The 20389-nt window shown below is 48.5% G+C and overlaps 1 protein-coding gene across 1 annotated transcript in view; it reads right to left on the bottom strand.

Moving 5' to 3' along the window:
• Nucleotides 1-17376, bottom strand: part of LOC134969047 (kielin/chordin-like protein) — a 213670-nt gene extending 196294 nt beyond the window's left edge. The window contains exon 1 of the mRNA XM_063944754.1: nt 17232-17376. Coding sequence (XP_063800824.1) covers nt 17232-17340 — 109 coding nt within the window. The 5' untranslated portion in view covers nt 17341-17376. The remainder of the gene's footprint in view (nt 1-17231) is intronic.
• Between the last annotated feature and the right edge of the window lie 3013 nt (nt 17377-20389).

The raw sequence follows: 20389 nt of genomic DNA, 5'->3' as shown, positions 1-20389 counted from the left end.
CTGAACACCTTTCACAGTGAGAAAGGATTTTGGCAGGCAAGTCTGAGAATACAGCCGCAAACTTGCTAGGTTCACAGAGTAGCAAAAGAACCCAAGCAGGTTAAACGACTGACTCCAGTCTTACTGCTAGGTCTGGATTAGCAGAGTGTAATACCAAATCCCAAGGCCTATTTGCAGTAAGCAACAAACAAATACAAAGTTTACACAGTACTAGCTAGCTTTCAGGAACTGACTAACCAACAAAGATTCAGCAGCATCTGCCTAACCTGAGAAGAGGGTTTATATAGCAGGTGCTGTCCACGCCCCACTCAGACCTCACAGACTGTGAGCACAAAAACCAGCACCGGATCCCCTGCCTTGCACAGAGCCTGTAACCACTGCACAGCAAAAGACCCGAACCGGAGTATCAGCTACGCTCAGGTTACTCCGCTAGCACTTGTATCCCGGTTGCCATGACGACGTGGCAGCACAGAGCAGGAGACCCTAACAGTACCCCCCCTCTGACGAGGGGTCAAAGAACCCCTACCACCGGGTTTATCGGGGAACTGCGAGAAGAAAGAGCGTAACAGTCTGGGGGCATGAAGATCACAACAGCGCACCCATGACCGCTCCTCCGGGCCATACCCCTTCCAGTGCACCAAAAATGACAGCCGACCCCGAACCATCTTGGAGTCAAGAATCCTTTCAACAACAAACTCCCTCTGGCCACGTATCAGAAGAGGGGAAGGTCTTCCACTGGAAGAAGGATTACTAATCGCCCGTTTTAAAAGGGAACAATGAAATGTTTTATTGATACCCAAAGAACGGGGTAGATCTAACTGAAATGCCACCGGATTGATAACCCTAGTGATCTTATAAGGACCGATGAACCGGGGGCCTAACTTATGAGATGGCTGTCTCAACTTCAAATTCTTGGTAGACAACCAGACGAAGTCTCCTAATTTGAAGCTGCAGGGTCTTTTCCGCTTATCAAAAACCCTTTTGGTCACTAATGACACAGACACAAGGGCTTTCTTCACTTTCCTCCAAATACCTCTAAGGACCGAAACCACAGAGGAACCACCAGGCGTGGAGTCCAGGGGGTCAAAAGAATTGGCCTTAGGATGATGCCCATACACACAAAGGAAGGGAGAGATCCCTGTAGCAGAGTGAGCTGCGTTGTTATAGGCAAACTCCGCCATGGACAGATGAGCAACCCAGTCAGTCTGACACTTGGAGACATAACACCTGAGGAACTGCTCCAAGGACTGGTTCACCCTTTCAGTCTGCCCATTAGACTGCGGATGGTAGCCTGACGACAAGCTGACAGAAATCTGGAGATCGGAACAAAATGCCCTCCAGAATTTGGCCACAAACTGGGATCCGCGGTCAGAGACCACATCAAGTGGCAACCCGTGGAGGCGCACAACATGCAGCATAAATAATTCAGACAGGCGTCTGGCCGATGGCAGCCCAACCAATGGAACGAAGTGCGCCATCTTCGAAAACCTGTCAACGACAACCCAGATGGCTGTCATCCCCGAGGATTTGGGCAAGTCCACCACAAAATCCATTGAAATGTGGGTCCATGGCTTAGATGGAATAGAGAGTGGATGTAATGGGCCAACAGGAACCCCTCTAGGAGTCTTATTTCGGGCACAGATGTCACATGCCCGAACCCACTGATCCACATCCCTAGCCACCGAGGGCCACCACACCGCCCTAGATAGCAACTCCCGAGTTCTGGCAATACCCGGGTGACCTGACGACTTCTTGGCATGGAATTCCAGGAACACTCGCTGTCTTAACCTAGGAGGCACAAACAAAAGACCTACCGGAAGGTCTGGAGGAGCCTGCTCCTGTGCTCTAAGGACTAATGACAAGAGGTCCTGGGTAATGCCCACTTTAATACATGATGGGGACACAATGGGCAATGGCTCCTCGGTGGTCTCCTGGATTGGAGCAAAACTCAGCGAGAGCGCATCAGCCTTGATGTTTTTTGACCCAGGGCGATATGTTATCAAAAAATTAAAACGAGCAAAAAACAAAGCCCATCGTGCCTGCCTGGCATCGAGGCGCTTCGCTGACTCTAAATATGCCAAATTCTTATGGTCGGTGAGAATTGAGACCACAAACTTAGCCCCCTCAAGCCAGTGTCTCCACTCCTCGAGTGCATCCTTAACAGCCAACAATTCCCGGTTACCCACGTCATAATTCATCTCGGCAGGCGAAAATTTACGGGAAAAGTAAGCACAGGGATGAAGGCGATTATCAGACACCCCCATCTGAGAGAGCACTGCCCCAATACCCATCTCAGAGGCATCCACCTCCACCACAAAAGGACGCTCTGGATCTGGGTGTTGCAGCACCTTGGCCGAGACAAATGCCCTTTTGAGACGGGCAAAAGCCGCTTTGGCCTCACAAGACCAGTGAGCAACATCCGCCCCTTTCTTAGTGAGTGCCACCAAGGGCGCCACTATAGACGAAAATCCAGCGATAAATCGTCTATAAAAATTTGCAAAGCCCAGAAAACGCTGAAGCGCCTTCAAACTAGTGGGCTGCACCCAATCCAGGACTGCCTGTACCTTGGAACCCTCCATTTGGAAACCTTCTGGGGAGATAATATATCCTAGAAATGCGATTTGCTGAACTTCAAATTCGCACTTCTCCAGCTTCGCCCCAAGCCGGGGGTCTCTGAGTTTCTGGAGGACTAAGCGTACATGCTTCCGATGTTCCTCCAAGGAATGGGAGAAGATTAGGATGTCATCTAAGTATACAACTAAGAATCTATCCAAATATTCCCTGAGCACATCGTTCATGAAGTCCTGGAAGACTGCCGGGGCATTACAGAGCCCAAAAGGCATCACCAAATATTCATAATGCCCTGAGTGGGTATTAAAGGCAGTCTTCCATTCATCCCCCTCTCTTATTCGGATTAGATTGTACGCACCACGTAGGTCAATCTTAGAAAAAATGGTGGCAGTACGAAGCTGGTCAAACAAGACCGAAATGAGAGGCAGTGGGTATGAGTTTTTAATCGTGATACGGTTCAATTCCCTGAAGTCGAAGCAAGGTCGCAACGAACCGTCCTTTTTACCCACGAAGAAGAACCCCGACCCAACTGGAGACTGTGAAGGTCTGATAAATCCCTTAGCCAAGTTCTCCTGAATGTACTCTGCCATAGCCTGAGTCTCAGGACGTGACAGGGAGTACAACCTGCTCTTGGGAAGCTTAGCATTCGGCAACAAATCAATGGCACAGTCATAGGGGCGATGGGGAGGTAGTACCTCTGCAACTCTTTTGGAGAACACGTCCGCAAAATCTGCATAACATCCTAGCAATCCTGGCAAACTTAGCTGCGAAAGCCTGACTGGAAGGCTCAAGCAACTCCTGAAACAATCAGTACCCCAACTAAGAATCTCCCCAGAGACCCAGTCAAATTGAGGATTGTGGGCCCTTAACCAGGGTAACCCCAACACCAATGGGGCAAAAGTACAGACAGTCACATAAAAGGACAATTTTTCAGAGTGTGTGGCTCCAATAAACAAATAAATCTGGCTAGTGCAAGAGGTAATTTTACCCTGGGATAATGGTTCCCCGTTTAACCCACAAATCTCAATTTCCGATGCCAAGGGTACTAAGGGAACAGAGTGTTTCAGGGCGAATTGGCGGTCCATAAAAACCCCGTCGGCCCCACTGTCCACAAAGGCCTCAGACTTGACAGTTTGACCGAGGATCTTCAAGGTCACCGGAATGATAAAAGTCTTCTTGGGAAATTCTGACTTCTGGCCTGACAGGATATTTCCCATCACCCTCAGGCCCTGAAGTTTTCCGGCTTTTCTGGGCATGATACTACCCCATGACCTTTATTCCCACAGTACAAACATAACCCCTGCTGTCTCCTCCGCGTCTTCTCACGCGAGGAGAGGCGGGTAGCCCCAATCTGCATAGGCTCCTCGGAAAATTCCTCAGAGTCTGAGGTTCCCTTGGGAAAGAAGGAAACCTCGGTCTCCCTTTCAAGCCTGCGCTCTTTCAGCCATCTATCCACCCGAATGGATAACTGCATGAGCTGATCCAAGCTATCAGGCAAGGGATATTGTACCAGTTGGTCTTTTAACTGGTTAGAAAGACCTCTTCGGTACTGGTGTTTCAGGGCTGGGTCATTCCACTGGGTATCATAAGCCAACCAACGAAACTCAGTACAATAAACCTCAACTGGCCTTCGCCCTTGCTTAAGGATCGAAATCTGAGCCTCGGCTGAGGCCGTCTTGTCAGGGTCATCATACAACATGCCCAGTGCCGTAAAAAAAGCATCAACACTTTTAAGCGACGGACAGTCAGGCTGCAACCCATATCCCCAGACCTGTGGGTCTCCTTGTAGCAAGGAAATCACTATGCCCACCCGCTGAATCTCCGACCCAGAAGACTGAGGCCTAAGCTGGAATTTCAACAGGAGTATTAGGCTGATGAATATGTTATGCACTCCAGTGCCATCAGGAATGTACTGGTGTCTGAACGGTGAGGGATGCAAAACAAATGAACTCACAGACAGACTGGGGAATATGACATTACATACACAGAAGGTGATAGGGTAACAAAATAAACACAAAGTGAACAGAGAAGCCCAAAGGCTAAGAAACTGGGTGTCTCCCTAGTATTAGGAATGCTCAGATGGAAAGAAGCAAGATGTAGTGATTTAATACGTAGAGAACCCGAAATGCTGTTGCTAAGGGCAACAGCAAAACCCTAAAGGGTTACCAACGGGTGTGGCAGTAAACTCCTTGGTCAGAGATGGAATAATAGACACAAGGAGAGTCTCCACAATCCTAGTCCTCACTTGCTTACTGCCACTAAACTGACACCTGAACACCTTGCACAGTGAGAAAGGATTTTGGCAGGCAAGTCTGAGAATACAGCCGCAAACTTGCTAGGTTCACAGAGTAGCAAAAGAACCCCAGCAGGTTAAACGACTGACTCCAGTCTTACTGCTAGGTCTGGATTGGCAGAGTGTAATACCAAATCCCCAGGCCTATTTGCAGTAAGCAACAAACAAATACAAAGTTTACACAGTACTAGCTAGCTTTCAGGAACTGACTAACCAACAAAGATTCAGCAGCATCTGCCTAACCTGAGAAGAGGGTTTATATAGCAGGTGCTGTCCACGCCCCACTCAGACCTCACAGACTGTGAGCACAAAAACCAGCACCGGATCCCCTGCCGTGCACAGAGCCTGTAACCACTGCACAGCAAAAGACCCGAACCGGAGTATCAGCTACGCTCAGGTTACTCCGCTAGCACTTGTCTCCCGGTTGCCATGACGACATGGCAACACAGAGCAGGAGACCCTAACAGTGGCTCCCCGGGCGAAAATAGGGATGTGGCTTCATACAGGGGCGTGGTCAGTTACGCCCCGTGCAGAGTTGTGCCCCCATTTGTGCCCCCTGTAGAGTTGTGCCCCCATTTGTAGAGTAGCACCGCTTACAAAAAAAAAATAATACTTACTATCCCCGCTCCTGATTCCCGACCGCTGTTGACCTCCGCTGCTGACCTCCGCCGGCGCCGCTCCTCGGATCTATGGGAGAGACATCATGACGTCTCTCCCATAGCACAGCATAGACACTAGAGGTCAATTATGACCCCTAGTGTCTATCTGCCAGTCCCACAATGCTGTGCGGTGCGCGATGACGTCATCGCACACACACCGCACAGCAAAGGTCCTCTCCACGAAGGGAAACTAGACGGGTAGCATCTAGTTTCCTTCGCAGCACCGCGCAGCACCGCACAGCACCGGGGGGGGCACTGACCAACAGTAGCAAATCTTGCCATGGTGCGGCGCCATGCATATGGTGCCGACGCCCTCCAGAAGGTGGCGCCCCAGGAAAAAATCCCGTGTGCCCATAGCAAGATCCGCTACTGGGGCTTAGGCCTGGAAAGGCTGTGAGAAAGTCCCTCTGGATAGAAGTCGGTTATCTCGAGAACCAAAAGGCCCAGTGGAAAATGCCAGCCAATCCCTGAAACTAAAGAATCTCAGCTGATCCCATCCCCAAATCTTAAGGAACCAGAGATATCCACCATCAAATTCCAAAAACCTCAGCGAGTCTGAGCCCCGCTAAAGTCAGTAGGAAAACACCCCTCTCTGGAAGTGTTGTATCTCTGGTTCTGGTGGGTCAATTGAAAAAATTCTGGTGTCCCCTGAAAGCTAAGATTCATGGGTGCAATAAAAAAGATTTTGGAGAAAAAGTTTGAAGTTGGGGTTTTACCAACAATTGGCGGCAGGTCGAGTTGGAAGGCAAATTAGCATCCCTGCTTGCTTGACTGAGGCTACCATGAACCAAAAATGCCCAGAATCAAGTCCCGCCACATTCCAGAAACCTCAGAATCTCAGTGGCTTAACTATTCATCTTAAGGAAACAGAGATATTCAGAGTCAAATTTAAAAAAAACTCTACCCTGGGAGTGAGGACTACCTGCTCCCACTGAATGGAAGTCAGATATTTCCAGAACCACAAGGACCACAAACAATCCCAACCAGTCCATTCATAAAACTTCAGATCCTCAACTATCAGCAGGTACTGGTGTCTTAACTGTTGGATTTAAGGAACCATAGATATTCACCGGCAAAGTCCAGAAACATCTGCAGAGCTGAGCCCGGGTAGCGCTGTGACCAGCTCCTGCTGGATAGAAGTCAGATATCTCTAGAACCAAAAGACCTAGTGACAAATTCCGGCATACTCTCAGCTTTTAGGGGAACCCAACTACAAATATTTAGCGGTCCAGGAGCCAGAGATATTCAGCATCAAAGTTGGGGAACTGCTATCCTGGTAGTGAGGACCAGGAGGCAGGACCAGACTCCGCTGGCTGGAAGTTTGATATCTCAGGTTTTGGGACACCTAGAAAAAAGCAGATGGCTTCCCCTTGAAAGAGGGAAGTCACAGCTTTCAATTGAGGGGTACATAAAAAGTTTGCACACATGGGGTCCAGAGATATTCAGGGTCAAAGTCCATAAAGTGTATCTCCAGTTCTCCCTGGCTGATTCTACAGCCACTAGTACCATTGGATAGGGGATACTTTTAGCTATTGGGAGTGGTGTGTGCAAGAGAGATACTGTATCTGTGTTTAAAAAATAAATAAAAAATGTTTTGTTCTGGGGGACACTGCCAAGTCATTTCAGGGTGCAGGGACTTGAGGTGGGATGCTTTAAAGAGCTGAGATTCAGGGCTACCTTTGACCCATTTAGGTTCCTGGGGGGTCACTCAGGCAGTTCAAGCGTAAACCCCCAATGGGAAAAGGTTTGGGGCAGTTGATTTGCAATCATCTGAGGGGTCCCCGGATTCAATGCTATGCCACCGCTAGCCTCTGCCCCCAAGTTGGGATTCCCCCAGAACACTAGAAATAAAGGGGATTGGTTGTACCAGTAGAGGAGACCCTCCTGGACCTGCACCCCAAGGATTCAGATATCAGGGTGAACATGGAGGGTCCCCAGTACACATATTGGAGAACTGGGGTTTGTTAGTCAACTTGTTACGACATCCATGTCAAAATCTTATGGAAAGCACCTCCACTGACTTTCAGGGGGGATAGAGTGGTGGTGAGAACACGGAGGTGGGGACTACAGTGAGGTGGGCTTAATATTCCACATTTTCTGGTAGGGAGGGCAGTCCTTTCTATGGCAGATAGCTCCGGACCCTGGGGTTCGATAGTTTAGCTTTCACTGATCCTCGAAGGGGAGATTCTCAGTTTTTGGTAGGTACTGGTGTGGGCAGATTGGGCTGGAGATAGTCATCAAGGCCAAAAAAAATTTACCCTGGAAGTGTGGACTTCGTTCCCGGGAGAGATAGGGCAAGACATCTCCAGCTGAAAGTTAGATATCTTTGGAAACCAAGAGGTTAAAAAATAGGGGAGTGTATTTTTGCTTTGCAAGTGTGCGATCGCATGTGCAGACGAGTGGTACAAAAAAACTTTGTGCAGTCTCTGAGTAGGCCAGGACTTACTCAGCCATTGCGAACACTTCAGCTTGTCCGGGACCGGAATTGATGTCAGGAACCCTCCCTGAAAATGCATGGACACGCCTGCGTTTTTCCAAACACTCCCAGAAAATGGTCAGTTGCCACCCACAAACGCCTTCTTCCTGTCAATCTCCTTGTACCAGTAGAGGAGACCCTCCTAGACCTGCACCCCAAGGATTCAGAGATATCGGGGTGAACGTGGAGAATGGATTCTACACACAAACCCATCACTGAGCGGCTTCCACTTTGTACCTGTGTGATGCGCTGATCGCCCACTGTACGAAAACGCAGCCTAGCGATGAGGTCTGAATTAGGCCCACTGTGCCAAATACTAGAGACACTTATTCACATTATACCACACAGTGTTACCCTTTATACACATTATGTCACACAGTACTACCTCTTATACATGTTACACCACACAGAAGGTGAATTGGTAGAGTGGGAGAAACAGAGAGAGAAGGATGTAGGAGGTGAGCACAGTATAAGGGGACACACAGCAGGGAATGTGGTGGCAGTAGTAAAGGTAATAAAGGGGCAGTAGTGAAAAAAAGTAGGAGATGGGGCAGTAGTACAGGGAATGAAGCGAGCTGTAGTGAATGTAATTGTAGGGGATGAATGGTGCCGTAGTGATGGAAACAGCAGGAGATGGGGGTGCAGTAGTGAAGGGGAGGATTCAAGGGTCAGAAGGGAATGAATGTGACAATAGTGCAGGGGATGGGGGTACTTTTGAAGGAAACAGCAGGGAATGACCCCCGATTATATACAGAGAGGGAGAAGCAGAAGCCATTGCAGAGACGGGAAGAATTGATAGTGGTGAAGATTCAGGGGTGGAGGAAGGTTACCAGGGGCTGGCGGAACAAGGGGACCAGCACCACTATATAGTACAGCGTTGATGAGCAGAAGAGACAGACACCGATCATCAGCCGGGGACGCAACTGGTGCCAGGCGGCAGGACAGAGATCTGGGCCACAAACCATACAGGGTCATAGGAACTAACTTAAGTGGTGGGGCGGAGCTGCAGCAGGGGATGGGGGAGCTGGAGAAGAGCAGAACGCCGGGGAAACATTTGACTCCAGACCCCTCATTACACCAGAAGGAGGAGTCAGGCAAAATAGACATTGCTGTGCTGTGTATGGGGTACCATAGGCAAAATTGCAGGTCAATTTCTTGGAATTCAGAAATGGTGTATTTTTGCATGTCTCTTCTGGTATAAGGGTATGCTTACAGGATCCCAAATAAAATCATCTTTACCAGTTCCATACATAACTGAACTTCAGTGAAGAGACATTTCTTCTTGTTGGGACACACACCATCTCTGCATTCCAAGAAATTGATTGGCTCTGAGCTCCCTCTTGATTCTCCTGGTATTTTTTTTTATATACAATATCATATAAAATATTGGAAAGATATATTGGTTTCCTCCCCTCGTTGAGGCATGTCTAACGTGAAGACAGACGCAGGTTAGCCTCTTAGACAAGGAATGCCGGCCACCAAAACTATTCACCATAAGAATGTAAATGGTTCAAGAACATACTGAAATACAGAGTCTGCTACCTCCTCCCCGTTGCGGCCCCGGCTGACAGCTCCGGCGCACACGTGGTGCCTGGCGGTCTGGGGCTGGCGGCGGGGGGGGGGGGGGGGGTGCGCGCAGCACGTCCTGGTGGGGGGGATGTAGCTGGGGGCAGCGGCTCTGCTGCGTCCCCACGGATTTCTGCTGCGGATTTCTGCTGCGCTGGTGGCAGCTGGGGTCATCTCTCAGGCGGGGGGGGGGCATCTCGGCCGTGCTCCCTGGGTTTTTTGCGCAGGATTCCTCTGGTGGGTGCCGTTTCGTGAGTGCGTTGTGTGCCACCCCCCACAAACCGCCACGGAGCTCACGGCGGGGCCTCACCTGCGCGCACCTTCTCCAGCTTGCCTGTTCCGCCTGCGCACCCCCCCCCCCCTCCGTTTCCCGGCTTGCGGGTGCTCCCGCATTGCAGGCTGGGACGGTGCGGATGGTAGCGGCGCGGTCGGCTGCGGCAGCCTCGTTCCACCGGTCTGGCCCTCCTGCTGGTTTACAGTGCCGGCTGGGTTTGCCGGGGGTCAGGTCCCTCCGTTATTTCCTGGAGCTCGTACCTGGCCCGTTGCGCGGTTGCTAACCATGGCTTCCATGGCGCGCTTCCCGGGCCTTCCGCCCCCACCCCCCACTTTCCCATTTTTACTCAGTTTTCCCCATGGGGTTCAGCCCATGAGGGCGACCAGCTCGTGAATTCCCCTGCAATGGCCCCTCCTGCCCTGGCCCACCCTCTACCGCTCCTTTCCCCGCCGTGCCTCCTATGTTTTCCAGGGCTGCGAGTTATTTCCCCCCCCATGGCTTCCGGCCTACGCCATCGGGACGCCCTGTGGGTCATGGCAGCCCTCACACACTATTTCCACTTTCGCCCCTCCCTCCCCCATCCTCCCTCCGATGCCTCCTGTTTCGGCGTCTAAGCGCGGGCGCTTCCTGTGCTTGTTGTACCCTCTGTTTTGTCTGCGCAGGTGTCTGCGGGTCCGGGGGAGTCAGGGCATCAGCACGGAGGATTCGGAGGTCGAGGAGGGATGCAACGGCAGCGGAAAACACACTGCCGAGACCGGTGGCGGCAGTTGATGGTGTTCCAGGTCCTTCAGGCATCGGTGAGCATGCTGTTGTTTCTCCTTATTGTTACAGTACTTTTAACTTCTGTTATGTTCCTCTGGTTCTCCTGGGCGCCCGCGTTAGTAAGCTAGGCTCATTGCGCGGCACGTGGCGTTAGGTGTCTCGTAAAGGCAGGGCGCCGGCAGCTGCTGTTCCCTCCGCCCCCTGCGGTTCGCGGAGAAGGCAGACGGAGGGGCATTGGGGAGACGGCTTTCCGTACTTTCATCTGTGGTTACGTTTTTTGGATTTTACGGCTTGTGGCACCGGGTCGCGACCTGCCGCGTATCCCCACAGGGTGCAGTTTTGTGTCGGCGCACGCATTTAAATACTAGGTTCAGGCTCCTCGCAGTTGGCGCTTCTGTTTTTGCGCTCCTTGGTAGGGGTTGGGGTTTGTTCGCTTATGGCAGGGGCGAGTACACCATGGACGTCCACTTCCGTTTTCGTCACTCATGCAAATTTGTGAGGCCTGTTACCCGTCCAGCGAAGGGGACACAGCCTCAAGCGGGTAACCTGTCCGTGGTGGTGCGCCGATGGTTTTGTCCACTCACGCTGTCCCGCATCAGGTCAGGCGGAAGGTTCACGCAGAACCGGCTTGGGGCTCGTGTGGGCTCTATGCCGTTTTTTCCTGTCTTCACGACTTGTGCATCTTTCCTGTGGGGTTGGTGCCCAAGGACCCTGGGCTAGTTCCGCCTTATCCTACATTCGTCTTATCTTCATGGTGTTTCTTTTCATGCTTCGTTTCCGAGACCGGGCGCAGGTTGAGTATTAGTCTTTTAGGGACTCTGCGTTTTGTTTCGTGATTATGGGCCGGGTGCCTCCTTTTTGGCAAACTTATACGTTGGTCGTGTTTCCGCCTCTTCCCCTGCGCCCCTATCCCCTGCAATTTTTATGGCCTCGAGTAGGTGCCAGTTTTATGCTGACAGTGCCAGTCTCTTCCCCTGCGCCCCTATCCCCTGCAATTTTTATGGCCTCGAGTAGGTGCCAGTTTTATGCGTGTCCCTGGGTTTTTTCTGTCTCATGTACCTCTATGTGAAATGCGCAACTTTCTTGCGTTGGAATACTGTCCGTCTCCGCGCCCCCCCCCCCCCCCCCCCTCGGGTTGCTCGCTACCGGGACTATTCTCTCTTCATGGGTCTGGTAGGCATTTCGGCTCGCAGCTATCCTTCTGTAGGTTGCCAGGTCTTGTTCGAGGGCCTGGGTGTTCCCGTTGCCCCGGTGCGCTGCTAGGACCCTACCGGTTTCCTGAGTTTTCAGAGGTTGGCGTTGGGCACAATGGCGGGTTGCTGTCGCCTCCATGCTGACAAGTTACCGACACTTTTGGTTTTTATTATCCACTGCTTGGGGCAACGCGAAGTTCGATTTTAGAGGGTGCAGTCGCCATTTAGCTCCTCCCCTTTTTGCGAGCAGGTTTATCCCCATGGGTGGCATAGTTTGCAGTAAACCTGCGGTCCGCTGCGGGTCGGCCAGGTAGCGTCACGCAGTTTTCCTTCTCGCAAGATCAGATATGTTTTCGTGGTTCGGGTCTTCATTCCTATAGTCTTGTTACGGGGAGGTTTTTCGGGCCTCCACCTCCTTGTTCCCTCCAGTCCCCCCAGGCTTTGCGACTGTTGCGACATCTGTTTGTCTGATGGCGGTACAGTTTTACCATTGCGCGCCTGGAGTCGGAATGGGTTTGCGGATGCTTGATCTCATTTCAGTTTGACAAGTGCCGTGAGTGGTTTCCGGGGGGGCGACATAGGTTTTCTCATGCCCGTCTTCTCTCGGGCGGAGTGTATGGGTGGCTACTCGGACTAGGCACACGTGGCTCCTTCCTCGTTTGGGGCATCAGCTGCGTCCGGGTGTTTTTTCAGTAGGTTGGCTACAGCGGGTGTGTCCCTGGTTGACTGTTGATGGTTTTTGTGTTCGATCGTTATCTGGGAGGTAGGTCCTAGGCTGCCCGGTATCCTGCCCTTGCGGGCTTTTCCTTCTGTTCTGGGCTGCGCGAGCCCCGCCTGGTCTTTTGCCCCCTTTCATGAGTGCTTAAATGTTGGGCTAGGGTGCGCCAGCGCCTGCAGATACCTTTAGGCCAGCTACGTGGCAACTTTTGGCGTAATTGCTGGGTGGGCTGCCTCCTGTCGCCGAGTCGGTGTTGGTGGTGGCCTCTGTTTTAGATTAGCCTTTGCTTTAGCTTTCTTCTGGGTTTTGCGGGTAAGCGAGTAGGGGTGAGCAGCAGGCATTTCGGGATCCCGGGGCCTTTTTCTGTGATGCGGGTTGCAGGATGGTCGGTGGCTCTGCAGGATGGTGTGCTCCAAATCGGATCAAGTAGCTGGGGGTCGCTGGGTGTCCTTGGAGGCCCAGGAGGTGGTGGGTGTCTGCCCGCTGCGCCTGGCGCATGAGCATGGATGGGCCTCCGAGGGGGCGACCAGTTGCTGATGCAGGCGCTCGCTGGTCCTCTCACTAATGTACAGTTTTGCTGCGGTGTTTGGGTTCGGTACACATTCCTTGCGGACTGGGACGGCTGACCATGCGGCAGCCACAGGGTCCGCCACGGCTGCTGTTCAGGAGCTGGGCAGTTAGAGATGTATGTCTTAGGCCTATTCCTTGCGGATTGGGGTGGCTGCCATGCGGCAGCCACAGGGTCCTCCTCGGCAGCTGTTCAGGAGCAGGGCTGTTGGGGGTATGCTTCTGATAGGTCCTATTCCTTGCGGACTGGGGCGGCTGGCCATGCAGCAGCTACATGGTCCTCCGCGTCAGCTAATCGGGAGTGGGTCCCTTGGAGGTATACTTCGTAGATCCTGTTCCTTGCGGATTGAGGAGGCTGCCATGCAGCAGCCACAGGGTCCTCCACGGCAGCTGTTTAGGAGCTGGGCGTTGGAGGTATACTTCTTAGATCCTATTCCTTGCGGATGGGGGTGGTTACCAGGCGGCAGCCACAGGGTCCTCCATGGCAGCTATTCAGGAGGTAGTCCGTTTGGAGGAATATTTCTTAGGTCCTATTCCTTGCTGATGGGGGTGGCTACCATGCGGCAGCCACGGGGTCCTCCACGGCTACTATTCAGGAGGTGGTCCGTTGAAGGTATACTTCTTAGGTCCTATTCCTTGCGGACGGGGGTGGCTACCGTGCGGCAGCCGCAGGGTCCTCCACGGAAGTTATTCCGGTGGTGGTCCGTTGGAGGTATGCTTATTATAATCCTACTGCATGTGGATAATGTTTAGTTGTGCCTGTTGCGCTAACCCAAAAACTTGGTTTACCCGTCGGTTTTTGAACGGGTAGCATTCAGGAATCGAGGGTGTGAAGCAAATTTTTAAATTTTCCTCCGCGGGGGCCTAATTACAATTGGCTCATCAAAGGTCCACGGGAGGTTTTTGAGTTTTCTCCTTCACTTGGGTTATTTCTGTTCTCTGTCACTTGGTTTTCCTATGTGATTTATGTTAGTGTGATGATGTTAGGGTGTTTTCTTTTGCAGCCGTCGATGGTTTGAACAGGCGTGGCAGGTTGGCCGCTCTTACAATTTTTGGGCGGCGGGGCATCCCTTGGTGAGTAGGACAGCTGATGTTTTGGTTCCAGGGTGGTTTGTTGGTTGGGGTCCATGGTAAGGGATACTGAGGGGTATTTATACAGCTCCTTTGCAACCGTGAGCGTAGTGGGGATCATCCTGGTAGTATTGTCCTGCATTTGGGCGGCGCTGATAGGGGTCGCGTCTACGGCATCTACCTCAATTTGTTCGTTAGGCTATTTCGTGGGCCACGTTGTCACTTGCCGGAGATCCGTTTTGGGTGGTCGATTAGTCCAGCGTTTTTGCATTGGAAGGGGGCGGTGCGTTTCTCAGCTATTGAGACAGCCCGCAAGATGGTAATGCTGCTGTTTCGTTGTTTGTTACAGCTTCTAAGGGGAATGGTTGTAGGCATCCTCTGCTTGTACTGCGTCAGCGGCAGTTCGACAAGGAGGATGGGGTTTGTCTTTCTCCGGCTGGAGTTTGCAGGTTTTTCTTAGCTGGGGTTTGGGTCCTTTCAGTTAGCTATCTGGTTTTTCCTGGTTTTTTTTGGTTCGGATGGCGGGGCGGTTTGTTAAACCTTTGTGGCGGGAAGTCGCTACTAACCAGCGGTCAGATGGGCATAAGTGGTCACTGTGGGGCAGGTGTTTCCTTACCTTGCGGTTGGACATTTAGACGTTCCCCTGCGGGAACCGAACGTTTGCCAGAGAAAAGAGTGGTGAGTCCTGCACAATGCGGGTTATGCAGGGAGGAGGCGGAGTTGTGCTTTAGTCCCCTCCTCAGTTTTTGTGTTTCAATCTAAATGACTGGAGCTGGTGTCTGGTAGCGACTTGTCCTTTGCCATCCTCCAATATAAAATCAATTCAATTACAATTATAGTTTAAAGAACAGGTAAGCGATCAATAAATATCGTCTGACCTTTTACTACAGCTAACCGTGTCCGTGTCGTTATTTTAGTGTGAGCCCAATTTTTTGTGATTGGTTGTTTATGACTAAGCATTTGCTAGGCAGATCAGTGTTTTCTTGGGTATTTTTCCTATAGGATTATAGGGCTGTCCATCAAGGGTTTAGGGCAGTGGTTCCCAAACTTTTTTGAATCACGGCGCCCTAGAGTATCAGAATTTTATTCACGGCACCCCTAGGCCAATAATTTCTTACTGAGAAATTTAGAAAGAAATATTACATTAAGTAGACTGTGTTTATAGGTCATCCTTAGGCTCAATTTTGTGGTGAGGGACTAGATTTGCTTCTGTTTGTCCCCATATTTTATGACTGGCAGCCACCAGCACTGATTTTGCCTTTTATATTGACCATAAATAATTTGAATTGGTCCTGGACCACCAACCCAGGGCACCCATGCAAGTGTCCCAAGGCACCCCAGGGAGCCATGGCACACAGTTTGGGAACCACTGGTTTAGGGGTTGGTCTTGGAATAATATATAAGCCATAGTCATGTGCCTCAGACTTCCTCTTGCCATTTTGGAATGCCCTCCCGCCCGCCCTGACTATATTTTTTCCTGCATCTGGTCTTTCTCGGTGGGCTCTTGACAGCCAGATTGGCGGGAAGTCGCTACCAACCAGCGGTCAGATAAGCATAAGTGGTCATTGTGGGGCACCCTCTTTAAAAGGACGGCAGGTGTGATCACATGATCTCCCAGCACTGAAAATAGTGGGGCAGATGTATTAACCTGGAGAAGGCATTAGGGAGTGATGAATAAGTGATAAGTGCAAGGTGATAAACGCACCAGCCAGTCAGCTCCTAACTGTCAATTTACATACAAGAGCTGATTAGCTGGTGAGTTTATCACCTTGCACTTATCACTGGTTTATCACTTCCTTATGCCTTCTCCAGGTTAATACATCTGCCCCAATATGCTATGTGAAACAATCATCCTGACTGTTCAGTACTCTATATTCCAGTATGTTCTTGCACCATTCCATTCTTATGGGGAAGATTAATTATTGTACCACTGACTTGGTCCATGCTGACTGACGTCAGCAGAAGTCCAGGAAGCTGAAAGCTCATGGACATTTTCACATGGTGTTTGTATGCTATAAAGGTAAGATGTTTATTTAGTTTATATGCCTGACAATGGTTGGAATAAAATACCAAAATATTGCAATAATTTATTGGCCAACGTAGCCACACAATGACATACACCACATAAGACGTATGTGGGCTTTTTTTCGTTGGCCAGACCACACTCAAGCTTAGTGAACTAATGGCTGCCCATCGTTCAGCCATTAAGCTAACTTTGGAGGACAAAGTAATAGACCAGCCAGTCGCACGCCACTTTAAAGTTGCTGGACATACACTGAGTTCTTTAAGATATTTTGGCATTGACCTTGTTCCCTTATCATTACGTGGAAGAGACAGAGCTAAAATGTTATTGATAAAGGAATCTCGTTGGATCCTACGTTTGAATACAATCTCACAGCAGGGTCTTAATGATAAAATGAACTGGAAAACAGTATAAATTATTATTGAATGTATATGCTTGTGCTAGTAATAGAGATTTGAGTCTTAATACTCAGAGTGTGTGCTTTTTAATGTTTTGGTATTTGTATATATGCTGTACCTATTAAGGTGCTTATATTTGGATATTATTAAGTATACGCATTGTATGTATTATGTATTGCAGAATGTGATGGCTCCTGCTATATCTGACAGGTCCTCCTCTGTGTAGCAAATTGAGACTAGTTAGTTTCTGGTGGTTGGCTCTAGGTGAATCGCAAATAGCGGGTCACCATGGAGACGGAGACAGCCAAAGCCTGAAGTGCGTCACAATTACCGTGACTGGAAGTATGAGGCTGCGGATCGGGGCGTGGATGCCGCTACCAGAAGGTGGAGGGGTATTTAGTTGGTTAAGTGCATGTTTGTTTGATATTCTTGTATGGTTCTGTCGACGGGGGCGACAGCTCCAAAATGTTGTCCTTTGAAAATACAAGTTTTATTTGCTTAATGAAGAAGTTCCCAGTGCCGTCCTTTTGGTGTTTTATGCTTGATTGTGTAGGGACATGTAATACACACACACACACACACACACACACACACACACACACACACACACACACACTCACACACAAAGAAACTGTATAAGGTAAGATTGTATTTACTTACCAGGGCAGTAATATGTGAAGCAGCATCGGTTGTCGTCATATACTGGCACTGGTGATTTACAACTGTGTTGAACTCTAGGTAAACAGTCAAAACTAGTAATATTTATCATTCCACTGTCAGGACAAACTATTCCAGCACATGGAGTTACAGTCTAAAAATGAATGGAAAAAAATATATATTTATAGTTACAAAAATATATTAAAATGTCCATGCAATACTATTTCAGAGAAGAATATTTAATGTTCTACAGCATAAGGAAATAAATACACTAGTGTCAAAAAGAAAACAAGCAATGCTGTATAACATTGGGCAAAACTGGATTGTACTTATAAACACAATGATTATTTTCACAAAATTATTATTGTGTCTGTCACAAAATGATTATTGTGTCTTTTGCACAAACTAGACTTAACTTGGTTTTTCCCCGAACTCATTAATTCATAAAGGTTTAAAGGTCTTAGTTGCTGTCATTAGCTAGAGCAACTCGACATATAAATACTTGTATATACATATATTTTATTTCATTAATTTATTTTAATCAATAAAATTATTTATGCTATTTACTTGTTTTTTTCTGTATTTCCTTACGTTTCTTCTATCCTATTCACTGCAGCTTACACTTATTTATTTACAATGTGAAATACGTCAGTAACTCAAAAAAAGTGATTATAAAGTGAGACATTTCTATGTGACTTTTGTCTATGATTTGGGTCTCCTGTGAACTGCAATAGAGTTTCCCCCAAGAATTGTCTACTTCTTGCTCAATGAACTTTGCCCTATTTTTTTTTCACAGGTTCTCACAAAACATCTGCATTGATAATGCTACAAGCTGTTTAGAGAATGTGCAGAGTTAAGCTTGTGCCAAATATACCTCTTGTCACTTAGGTCAAAATGTTCAATATTGGTTTCATCAGACTAGAAAATATTGCTCCACTTGGAATATAGATTTTAAACAATGGGCGGGATGTAATGAAGTCTGAGGTCGGTGGCCATGCGGGGTGCCTGCCGAACTCAGACATTTTTTTTAAATGGGCAATCATGAACAAGGATAAACTATGCCTTGTACATGATTGCCCCTTTAAAAAAATGTCCACGTCTGGCCGGCATCCTGCATGGCCGCTGAACTCGAACTTCATTACATCAGCCCATTGTGACACTCCAAAAAAGGTGCACTTTGGCAGTGGCAGAATGGGGGCACAAGGCCAGAATCAACCATCACTCGCACCAGGAGGGGACTGGATGAACAATGCACAGGGACTCCCTCCCCTAATAAGATCTCTTTTCCTTTGGACAGTTTCTCCAGCCTATGCTATGAAAAGCTCTATTTTGTTACATTTTTCATAGGACTCTTCATGCTCTTTAAAAGTGTCGATCTCAGTTGACTGCTTACTGTAGTTTTGGTGGATAGCCTGTTTTATAAATTAACAGACGTGCAATATTCCTCATCATTGACATTGTCTTGCAATAATTAAAGTATTTGAATCTTTATATTTTTCTTCCATTAATTGGGGCTATTCATTAACTTTTGTTTGATTTGCTTTGAATGTTCCTTGATTTTCAAGAAGAATATTAGTTTTCGATAAAGACAAACACAGTCGAAACACATGAAGTGGTAGATTCTGTACATTGCGATCTAGATGCAAATCTTTGGACATCGTCCTGTCAAATTGAGTAGTAATTACAAACCTACTGTACATAAAATACTTACTAAACACTCTATTTCACCTTTATTCTGGTCGGCAAGATGGGACATCACAGTTTCTGACTGGATTTTTATGATTATTATGTTCATTGTGGATTTTGTATTTTAATCTAGCAAGTGTAAAATGTATATATGTGTAATAAAACTATAAAGGATTCCTATTACAATAAAAATTCCACCACTTTGGTGCCTCATCTCCACACACTCTTTTACTCGATTTTGTGAGGTGCTCCCTAGTCTGGTGTTGCTCTGGAGTCCAAGATTTTGATCATTCATAAAGTGCTAGCTATCGCCCTATATGCCTCTTGAATAATGATTTGAATATTTATGTCAAGATCTTGGCCAACAGATTAAACTCCGTCTTGCCATGCTTGATCCACTATGACCAGGTAGGCTTTATACCGAGTCAACAAGCCAGAGCTATTATGAAGAGGTCCATAGAACTGCTCCATATCTTGAACGCTAGGAAGGTTCCAGCTACAATTCTTTCCCTCAACACTATGAAGGCCTTTGACAGTATCTTGTGGCAGTTTATGCTTCTCTTTATCAGACTCTCCAACATTTTGGCCCATCGGAGACCTTTCGGACTGGTATCAAGGCTCCTTTTTCTTGTCCTTCTGCCAGGGTCCTGGTCAATGGCTCTCCCTTCAGAAGGGTACAACAGAGGGCTTCCCATAGTACCCCTTAATATTAGCCCTGTTAATTAAACCCCTTCCTGTGGCTATACATGCGTCTCCTGATATTAGAGGAGTTAAGGCCGGCACCCTGTGACCTAAGATCTTGTTATTTGCAGACGACTTCCTTTTGACTTTTCAACCACCCTGTCTATTCCTTTCCAACCTTTTAAAACATACAAATTGCTATGGGGCAATTTCAGGTTATAAGATTAATGTGTCAAAGTCAGAAACAAGACTCCTGAATGTTCCTACTTACTTACAGTACAATACAACTTTGCCGCTCACTTCAATTTTAAGTGGCAGAAACAAAAGATCAAATACTTGGTGTCTACATCACAGGAACCTATTATTCTTATCCATTCCTCCTTTTTCGCATCAAGAAAGACCTCCTCTCCTAGAGACCACTATTGATCTCATGGCTTAGCAGGATCATCACAATCAAAATGAATATCCTGCCCAAACTCCTGCACCCTTTTCAGACCCTTCCTTTAAAAGTTCCAATCTATAAAATGGCAACACTTCAGAAAGGCGTCTTTAAATTTAGTTTGAAACCATAAACCTCCAAGAGCCCTTACATTAAATAACTATACCTGAAGGAGTTAGAGGATTTCCTGATGTTAAACTCTACTATTGTGTGGCCCATCTCAGTGATATTGTTGATTCCATTACCCCACCCCCCTCCTCCATCCCTTCCTGGCTTGATATTGAGGAAGCTCATCTTGGACTTGGAGTGCTCACCAAGTCACAATGATTGGCTGCCACTATAATGTCCCCTACTT

This window comes from Pseudophryne corroboree, chromosome 11 (genome assembly GCF_028390025.1).
Source record: "Pseudophryne corroboree isolate aPseCor3 chromosome 11, aPseCor3.hap2, whole genome shotgun sequence".
In the NCBI taxonomy this organism is placed as follows: domain Eukaryota; kingdom Metazoa; phylum Chordata; class Amphibia; order Anura; family Myobatrachidae; genus Pseudophryne; species Pseudophryne corroboree.
The sequence above is the reverse complement of the archived record's forward strand: the minus strand, read 5'-3'. Positions and strand labels throughout refer to the sequence as shown.